Source organism: Aphelocoma coerulescens, chromosome 19, assembly GCF_041296385.1.
Source record: "Aphelocoma coerulescens isolate FSJ_1873_10779 chromosome 19, UR_Acoe_1.0, whole genome shotgun sequence".
Lineage (NCBI taxonomy): Eukaryota > Metazoa > Chordata > Aves > Passeriformes > Corvidae > Aphelocoma > Aphelocoma coerulescens.
In genome coordinates, this window is record NC_091032.1 from 5,179,910 (window position 1) to 5,189,937 (window position 10,028).

At 50.6% G+C, this 10,028-nt stretch overlaps 1 protein-coding gene across 5 annotated transcripts; it reads right to left on the reverse strand.

Moving 5' to 3' along the window:
• Nucleotides 1–1,276: 1,276 nt before the first annotated feature.
• Nucleotides 1,277–8,018, reverse strand: RHBDD2 (rhomboid domain containing 2). 5 transcript variants are annotated; one of them, XR_011155919.1, is made up of 5 exons: nt 7,817–8,018; nt 6,323–6,724; nt 5,809–5,959; nt 3,157–3,627; nt 1,277–1,870 (listed from the first exon to the last, which is right to left on the reverse strand). XR_011155919.1 is itself a non-coding variant. In XM_069033423.1 (4 exons), the coding sequence occupies exons 1-4, from the start codon at nt 7,959–7,961 to the stop codon at nt 3,219–3,221; spliced, it is 1,107 nt and encodes a 368-aa protein (XP_068889524.1). In that variant the 5' UTR covers nt 7,962–7,996; the 3' UTR covers nt 1,277–3,218. The 5 variants fall into 5 exon arrangements, 1 of the variants encoding a protein (XP_068889524.1); XR_011155916.1 differs by having other exon boundaries at nt 1,277–3,038; XR_011155918.1 differs by having other exon boundaries at nt 2,913–3,627.
• Between the last annotated feature and the right edge of the window lie 2,010 nt (nt 8,019–10,028).

The window sequence follows — 10,028 nt, forward strand, 5'->3', positions numbered from 1 at the left end:
AGGACATGGGGGCAACCCAAGGGGCTTTCTGGACTCTCTGCACACCCTGTGGACAGACACAACCCTGGCATGGAATGTTGTGGCAGTTTTACCAGGAATGAGCCAGAGGCATGGAATAACAAACCTCCAGGAACAGCACGTTCCCAGGGGCAGCCACCCCAGGGGCAGCCATCCCGGGCTGAACTGGGAGGTTATTGATTTTTTTCTTTCTTTTTTTTTTTTTTTTTTCCCTGCTTTAGGAACTTCAATTCTCTGTCTCCCCGCTAAGGAAACGAGCTGGTACTGCAATGTGTGATGAGTAACATTACTGTGAACTTAGTTAGGCAGATGCCAAAGCCCAGTGAGCTGATGACTTTTACCTCCCTCTCTTCCAAATTTAAATCCTCTTCTCAGCCTCAGACACATTTGCAAATGTGTCATCCCAACCTGTTTCCTCCCTCTCAGCAACTTCACTTCCCTGGGTGATGAGTTCTGAACTTACCCCCAGCCCTGAGGAACTGGGACTTGTTGGACTCCACTGTCCAAGAGCATTTCACTGTGGCATGGATGTACTCAGAAAAGCAGGGAGCAGAAAATAAATCTCCACAAACATCCATCTGAAAGGCACTGAAGGCAGGTCCAACACACTGCACGTGACCAGTAGGTGCAGCTGGACTCAGAACGTTCCTGGGGACATGGTGGAAGCTGTAGAGATCAGAGAGACCAAGTGATCTGCCACGGCCACCAAGAAGCTCCCAAAAAGATCTGGGAGCAGAAAGAAAACAAATCCAAACTCCAAGTTTTGTGCTCATCTGGCATGCCCTGTCCTCAGGGCTCACCTGGAAGGCTGTGGCAGTTGTCTTGCCCCAGCATGGAAAGGTTCATGGCTGGAACCTGCTCCTTCCCTCCTGGAGAGAGGTTTGCCCCAGCTGGGATTGGGGCTGTTCCCGCTGCCGGCTGTGACACTGCAGTGACTCTTACAGGGCAGCCTCTACCGCTGTAAAGCCAGGAAACTACTCCCTGGAAACACGCCATCCCTTTGACAGCTCTGCGGGGACAGCGAATCTCTCACCAGATTGACTGATAAAGAGTTGGACAGGAAAAACAACCGGTTTCCAGCGTTTTCCAGTGTGCAGTACCGCTTGTCCCCAGTGCTCGTCCTCAGTGCGCGTCCAAGGCCACCAGCGACACGCAGCTGCATCCATCCCGCCCACAGCCCATCCCACTGATCCCATTCCATCACCCGGAGGGGCACGCTCCAGCTCCCCACTTAGAAACAAACCCAGAGGCACAGCAGTCCGTCTTTCAGACTGTATTTCAAGTTCACAATTTGGAGATACACAACATTTGTGATTGCTATCAATGCTCATCACCCTTCTGGAAAAAAATCGGTGATAAAATGCCTAGGTTTACAAGCAAGGATTTCACAAGGAGGAAAATCAAGGCACTAACGGGAGTGGAGTATCAACATTTCAATGCTATCTCTAGCATTTCTTTCCTGGTATTAAAAACATGCTTTTAAAGTCCAAACAAGCTCCTTATCCTGCTCTTGCTCCACACTAAAAATATAACAATGCAATTGCTGTCAGCAGGAAAAACAGGACCATAAAATCAAGTCCATTTGTGATCCCACAGAGGAGCTGGCCCTCAACTCCAGGCTGGTTCCCAAATTGCTGCATCCTCCTGCTGAAAGCCCTGCCTGGGGTGCTCACCTTTGCAAGAAGAGCCTCTTACTCATGTCTTATTTATCTGAGGTATAAGTTCTCAGCACTGACTTTGGTCTCCTCCAAAAGGAAGCGAAGCCTCTGCATCCCACATGGGATTGTGTCATTCCAGAGGGGCTCCTGGAGAAGTAAAGCAGCTGGATGGCAACGTGGGGCTTCTTCAGACCCTGATGATGGAAAAAGGAAAGAGGCAGGGACGTGTTTTGGAACGTCAGCTGCCAGAGCTGCCTCTGGCCAGGCTCACCGAGAGCAGGCAGGAGCCCCAAGGCTGTCGAGTTTCTGGGGCTGGGTGAGGCACTGCAAGAACATCTCCAAGAGCAGGAATGGCACTTTGTACTTCATGGAGCACTTTTTTAGGAGCACAGCAAAACTCTTAAGTAGAGTCAAGGGCAGCTGTTGAGATCCTGGCTGATTTACAGACGCAGAGGCAGCAGATTACTACCAGGCACTGTACAGTGGGCTACACAGCTGGGAATAAAGCTCAAATCCAAGCAGGTGGACCAAACTCCTTCATTACAGACATAAGCACCAAAAAGTGCATCCTATTGCAAATCCCTGGCTGAAAACTCCCCTCTCCCACACACCTGCCCACCTGCTCTGAAAAAAACAGGGAGAGATTGTGCTAATATTGGTGGGTGAGACTGCTAAAGCCGAGTAGTGTGAACACCCCCAACAGCACTGCTACATTCCTCCTAATTCTTCTAATCCACTGTTAAGGTCTCTCCCAGCTCCTTGGATTTGTAACCATTTGCTCCACAAAGGGCCAAAATCCCCTACTGAAAAGTCTCTTACTACCTCACAGGCATCTGAGGTTGCCTTACTGGTAAGTGATGGTGACACAGGCTGGGGCTGGTGCAGCGCTCTCAGAAAATGAAGGCAATCCATTGATGCAGGCACAAGACCTTCAGCATTTTAGAGCTGTGTTTTGGGGCAGAAAAAGGTATTCTGTATTCTACCCTCTTGCCTCAGGTTGGTATAACAAGCCCCTTTCAAGGCACTCTCTTAGTGGACAAGTCACCAGTAGGACAGACATCTGTCCTCCTTCATTTAATTTTAAGTTATAAACTAAGGTTCCTATGATTCCCACTCCTTTTGGGTCCTAGCTACATCACACCTGTAAAAAAGACAGGAATGTAAACGGGAAGTGCTTATTGCTGCAGCTTAGTTAAACCCCAGGTTCACCCAGTGTTTTGCCAATGAGGTTCCTACCTTGGCCTGGGGAGCTGGTGCACTGGAACTCCAGTGGCACTGTGGAAAAAATGCAGCTGCTAAATGCAGCAAAGAAGAAAGACTTCAAAAGGATGAGAAGTTCACAGAGGTGATACAGCTCCCATCCTCCAACAACATCAAGAAGTGAAAAAAAAAATTATAAGGGAAATATAATTCAAGTAGACTGTGCCAGGGAGCAGGAGAATGGCCTTCACTGGAGCTACCAACCCATTCCAACACTCACCCCAGACACAGCAAAGATGCCAGCAGTGCACTGCTGTGCGAGTCCTGCTGCTCTCTGGAGGATCAGTACACCTGGACTCTGGTAAATTCAGCTGCAACAGGAGCCACTGGTGCTGCTGGATACCCTGGTGCTTGCTGAACAGCAGCCAGAAGGCCCGTGGCTGCAGGTGGCTGTGGCTGAGCTGGGCACACGTGCTGTGGGACAGAGAATTTGCCCAGCTGGCAGCACTGTCCCGGCGAGGCTCCGGCGTGGGCCTGCCCAGGACACTCTCCAAAGGCACCTCTGGCTTGGCAGTGGGAAGAACTGAGGCTGTGTCCTGCAGCATGGCCCTGCTGAGATCCCTCGTGTCCCAGAGCGTGGCTGTGATGCAAGCCCTGGCTCTGAGCACTGGGGTGCTGGGAAGCAGGAAGAGCCAGAGGCGAAGGGCAGTGGTAGCTCTGGGTGGGGTAAGTGCCAGGCACAGGGTTAATCCTGGGCAGGAAGAAAACAGAAAGTTACACTGTGCTCAGAACTGACATTGCCTAATTAAGTGCTGGAAGTGCCCTGGGGGCAGATTTCCTCCTGACCAGCGCTCAGAGAGGTCACTGCAATCCATCAGAGGGATTCACTATAACAAAAGCTCTTATTATAAGCAGCACTTGAGTAAAAAAAAGGGTTTAGTGGCCTCCCAGGACAGCTGTTCCCATTCCCAACCCACACCGACTCCACACCCACTGAACAAGCATGGTTCTTGCGTGGTTCTCGGCCCCAGGCTCTTTGTGCAAGGAACACACAAGCCAAACTGCAAAGTGCCTTGAGATTCCTGTGTGCATCCTCCCTACCCTGTGAGTGACACATCTGCCAGGTCATTAATCAGGAGAAGTTACAGCCGCCAAGTGTTATTTACCAAGAAAACACAAAGGCCTTTGGTGCCAGTAAGAGCCCAGAGTACAGAGCAAAAAAAAAAAAAAAAAAAGGGAAGGAGGAAAGAGTTAGAAATAAAAGAGTTCGAAATAAAATTAATCATTCAGAAGCAAGGGCTAGGAAGTCTTTGCCAGCAGAAGGCATGACTCATCCTGCCAAAACCCATCAGGAGAGAGGCAATCTGCCTGGAAGCAGAAGCCTCTGGGACTTCAGGAGTGCTGCTCAGCCCACACACAACTTGAGGATGAGACCTGAGAATCCAGGCAATATTCATGAAGCCATGACTGCCAAGTTCCCAGAAAGAAGAACAGACTGGCTCATGCTGGGGTTTTCAGGCTTGGAGATTTCTTTTCAATTATTTGGGGTGTGGGGTTGATTTTGGATTTCTTTTTATTTGTGGACACAAACATGATGCCAAGGCCTGGACTTCAAAGAAATATCTCCTGTCTCATGGCAATTTAATGCCCGAATCTTATGAAAATTTAAAATGAAAACAAATCCCATACTATTAAGAGCTCTTGCTTGGAAATAAGAACCAAAATAATAAAAATTAAACTCCAGAGGCACTTACAGAAGTTTTATCTAAGGCACAGACATGCAAATTTAGCTGCAGCAGTGGAAGCATCCTAGAAACACCTTCCCACACCCTACTTGACAGTCAAATGTTCATGTAAATACCTTTGTGTCACAGCAGTCTGTGTCACCTCACCAAAGGAAGCAGGTTTAGATACTGACGTGCTGTGCACAGCAGGATGGGACTGGTGCTGGCACAGGCTCAGCATGGAGCCAGGCAGCCTCTCCTTCCAAAAGCTGCACTTGCACAGGAGGGAGAGAGAGAAAACACAGACTCTGGATCTGTCTGGCCTCCCCAGCAAGCATTCACATGTTTTGAGTGTCCTGATGGATCTGGGGGACACTCCTGCTGCAGGCAATGGTTGCTTTTATGGTTTCCCATGGGTGAGGCCAGTGCAAACACCTGGGAGTGCTTCCACTTCAAATAAAACTTCACAGTGAGCCAATGGTTTAAACAATACATAGAATTTAACCCTGAATAGAAAACTATTTTTCCTTTGTGAAACTGAAAGGACACCTTAGAAAAAGTAAATATTTGATCTCCATTTTCAAGCCTTTTAGAAAACAAGTGAGTTCTCATGGTTTGTGTTAAAACCTTTCCTGCAAGTCACCTGTGGGCCCCGAGGTTTCTTCTCTGTAAAGCAACATTGCCTTGATACTGAAAACCTGCTGAAAGGTTAAAAGGCACCAAAAGGTTTGCACTGAACTTTGTAAGTGCCATCCTTAATTTACAATGCTCTGCTCCTACATAGGTTTGGACACAACTCACTTCACAGCATTCCTGGCAGGAGAGGTGGGGCAAATAAAGATAAGGATCACGCCCCAGGCAGCCATAGAGCCAGGAACAACTGCCTCTTGCTGAGGCAGAATTACACAACTCAGCTTTCATGTCAGCCACAGCTGCAATACCTTTCCATGTGTACACACTGCCCTTGCAGCAAAGGAGAGGTCTTTCACCTCCATTTAGCTTTAAATAAAGACCTGGTTGAGTTAATGTGTGGTGATTTATTAGCCACGCTAATGTCACTAGTGTAACATCAATGGGTGACTCTGTTCCCCACAACACCCACGATGTGAACAGGAGAGGCACAATACAGCTTCTAGAGGTGATTTCATGCCTCTACTCACACCTGGAAACTCCCCTGTAAGATGTTTCACAGGAACTCCTGTACTTACTTGCTGTTTTCAGAGGCTCTTCTCTCTGCTAAGGACCCTGGGATGTATTCCAGCCCTGGTATCCTCTTTAGCAGTGTGAAAGGGAATACCCGGTCCAGCTTAGAGCCCACCGACTCTGGAAAATCCAAGCAGAAACAGTAGCCAAGACCATCTGAAGTCAGGAGCTTGTTAAGGAGAACTGAGGACAAAACACACTCATTTCTGACACAGCCACACAGAATCCCCCTCTGCCCACAAACCACTTTCCCTGGAGAATTCTCCCAGATCTACCCAGCACCACCTTCAGAGACCATCGCCCTCCTCAGCTCCATGTTCTCTGCATGCACTGAGAAGGGGCAGGTGAGGTGAAACACAAATGCAGAATGGGATGGGACGAGGATGAGCAAAGCCAGTGAGGGTTTAGTGCAGAGCAGGAGTCCAGGAAAAGCCAGTGCACCTCAGCGATGAGAACCACAGCACCTCCTTCCCACCACAATCCCGCTCTGGCCCAGGGCTTCCCACTCAGAAAGGATACAGGCTTCCCCAACCAGAAGCCCACACAAGTTCCCCAAGAGGGAAGAGTGGGGGACAAACCACGCTATGCAGAGCCCAAACCACGGCACCAGCACCACAGGAACTCTGCACCCAAAAACCAGAGTCCTCTTCATGCGTGAGCGGGTGGTAGAAACCCCCAGCGTGGCAAAAGCCACTGGCATGAACCCTTTGGCATCTCCCACTTCCAACAGCCTGGAGACAAGGGGCTCGAGGAAGAGGTACAGGAGGGCGGAGAGCACGGAGAAAGTGGCAGTGAGGATGCAGTGCTTCACTGTGCCCACGTTCTTCTCAAAGCTGCCAGCAAAGTACCAGATGATAACAGCACCACAGGTCAGGGAGATCAAGTCCTCGTAGACAAAGATGTAGGTGACCAACCTGTGAACTGAGCACAGCAGCACCTCAGACAGCCACAGACAGCACTGGAGTTGCTATAAAACAATTACGTGCTTGAGCAGAGGGAGAGTGAGCCCACGGGATTAATTAACAGCTTTCATTTATATCCTGGCATAGAAGAGAAGGAACCTGAGGCCTTTAAAACCAGGCATAAATAACCAAATAGAGTGAAAACAAGTGCTATCTTGGGTGTGACAAACATATGGGCTGGCTCTTGCTGCTTCCTGGGAAGCTGCCTGGAAAAAAGCAACAGCATCTGTAGTAAATTTCAGTCTCATTAAAAGAGAAAGCAAGAGACATAAAAATAACTGTTACAGTCTTGATGATTTTGGCAAAAAGATAAACACTTCTTAAATTGCTGGAAGGGCGATTTTCATCACCAAAAATGCCTGGAGGTTATCACATCTCAGCAGTGCTTCCAGGCTCTCTGTTTAGGTGTTCTCCCGGGCACACAGCAAGGACTAAAACAGACTTCTCCACCTCCCTCCCATCAACCTCAGTTCCACAGCCAGAAAAACAGCAGTGAAAAACAAAACAATGCACTGCAACCCCTGGAGACACGTGAGGAGATGGTGGAACCTGCCCATCAGCTCAGAGCTCTGGACTGATAAAGAAAATCACGGCACGGGGGTAAGTTGGAGCACGGGAATTAAAAGCGTAATAAAAATCATTCTGGGAATACCACAGGGACAGAAAAACACAAATCCCTCAAGCTCGTGGTAGTGCTATCCACTGGGCTTACTATCAAAGGACGGAGATGAGGGTGAGGGGGAGCAGCCTGATGTCGAGGGACTGAAATGGGTGCCCACAGGCTGGGTGCAGGCCAGGGGAAGCGCAGGGAAAGTGGGAGGAAAAGGGACACGGAGAGCGGGACACGGCGGGAGCAGCGCGCTCGGAGACGGGCTTGAGGACGTGCACAGAAATGGGGGCTGAGGTGGGTACCAAGGGGTCCAGGGCAGGACAAGGAGAAGGCCGGAGAAAGGGGACACAAAGGCTCCGCTGGGATCTGGGGAAGGCGCGGAACGGGGTGGGCAGAGGAACCAAGGAGGCAGCGGCTGCGCCCGCCGGCGGCCCCGCTCACCTTCCCCGTCGTGCAGGGCTGCGGGGCGCAGCGCGGCGGCGGAGTGGGCGGCGGGGACACCCCGCAGCAATCCGGGCGCGGAGGCACCGACCGACAACAGCACCGTGAGGGCGGCGGCAGCCGGCGGGGCCGAGGGCGCCGCCATTGCTGCCCCGCGCGCCCGCCGCTTCCGGCCGCCGCCGGAAGGCCTGGCCGTTGCCATGGCAACAGGAGGTGCTGCGGGGCCCGTTGCCATGGAGATGGGGGGGGCTCCCCCCCCCCCCCCTTTTGAATTTTTATTTAATTATTGCTATTTTTTCCCTGTTCAGAAGGGGAAAATCTCCCCGGCGGGAGGTGTGAGGTCTCGCTGGGAGCCCGCCCAGGGCGGGGATACAGCCTGGTGTTCCCGAACGCGGCTGCCCCAGGGTGCGGGAGGCCCATTCAGAGCCGTGCAGCCACCCCTCCCCCAAGCCGCGGGGTCTGGCTGCTGGGAATCACAGAATGCATCAGGCTGGAAAAGATCTCCGGGATCATTGAGTCCACCCCGTGACCGATGAACACCCCCACGTCAACTAGATCAGAGCACTGGGTGCCACATCCAGTGTTTACGTAAACACCTCCAGGGATGATGACTCCACCTACCCTGGGCAGCCCCTTTCCAAGTCTAATCACCCTTTTTATGAAGGAATTCCTCATGTTCAGCCTGAACCTGCCTTGATGCAGCTTAAGACTATGTTCTCTCACCCTGTCCCTTGTTCCCTGGGAGCAGAGCCCAACCCCCACCTGGCTACAACCTCCTGTAAGAGAATTGTAGAGCACGAGAAGGTCCCCTGAGAGCCTCCTCTTCTCCAGGCTGAGCCCTCCCAGCTCCCTCAACTACTCCTGGTGCTCCAGACCCTTCCCCAGCTCTGTTCCCTTCTCTGGACATGCTCCAGCCCCTCCATGTCCTTCCTGAATTGAGGGCCCCAGAACTGGATATCGGTCTCAAAAGCTGAGTGTTTCCCTTCAGTGTGATGGCCGGAGGTGGAGAGGGGTGTCCACGCCACAGCTGCTCCTGCCGTGTTCACACCAGACCAAACCTGTGTGAGGTTTGTATTATGTGCACTGTCTGCCTTCAACTCCCCAGCAATATTGGCTTAATCGTTTGGCCAGTTCTAGTTAGATCTAGGAGAGGAATTGGCAGCTCAGAAGTGAAGATACCAAAGTTCTTGAAGGTTTCATGGACACAGGGAGATGATGAAGTAGGGAGAACTTAATCTGATTCCCTGTGATCATGATCATTGGCTAACTTTATACACAGATAGCACTAAGCACAATTCCATCTGTTCTTGAGCTTGTAGCTGGGAATGGAGCTATGGATATTGTAGTAGGAAAAGAGTATATTTGCACAAAAGGAGTAAATCTGTTGACACCGTACATCCCACCTGGACGTGTTCCTGTGTCATCTGCTCTAGGTGACCCTGCCTTGGCAGGGGAGTTGAACTGGATAAAAGGATCAGAAGAAACCCACCTTCCCACACCATCACTGATTTTGCAACGTGGAGAAGGATTTAAAGCAGCTGGGATCATTCCCAGCCGAGAGGAAAGAGCAGAGGGCTGAAGTCTTTTCCACATCTCAACTTCAAAGTTTTTGGTTGGGAGCATGGCACAGATCTATCAGCAGGCAGATAGATACATAACCCTGAAATTCTCTCTCAATTAATTCCATTTCTCATGTATGAGAAGCCTTCAGTCCCTGAGGAATGCACGAACACTAAGAGGCTCTACTGAGAGCAAAAGATCTCCCCACCTCCCCTGGCTAGGGAGCATTGTTTGGGATCTGCCCTAATCCCAACATCGCACAGGCAGCCTTTGTGAGGTCCCAGGGTGTCAGAGGAAGGCTCATGGAGGGGAGAAGACGTCGTGGCTGGAGGAGATGAAGTTTCTCAAGGAGAAACCGAAAGACAGAGCTCAACCCCCCTTTTTTTTTTTCCTTTTCTTTTTTCTTTGATTAATCATTCCAGTCACTGCTTGTTTTGCAGAAACTTATTTTCGGCTGTGGCAGTGGGATTTGCCTCCTGCTGCTATGCCCGGGGGGGAAAGAAACAAACCAACTTCTCTGCAAATCTGCTCAAATCATTTAGCTGAAATCAGAGAAGGCTCCTCACTGCCTTTAAAAGCAAACAGGGTAGAACCTCACTGTACTCTGGGTGCATGTGCAGACTGTCCCCAGGAGGAAAGGTGCTACTGTTAA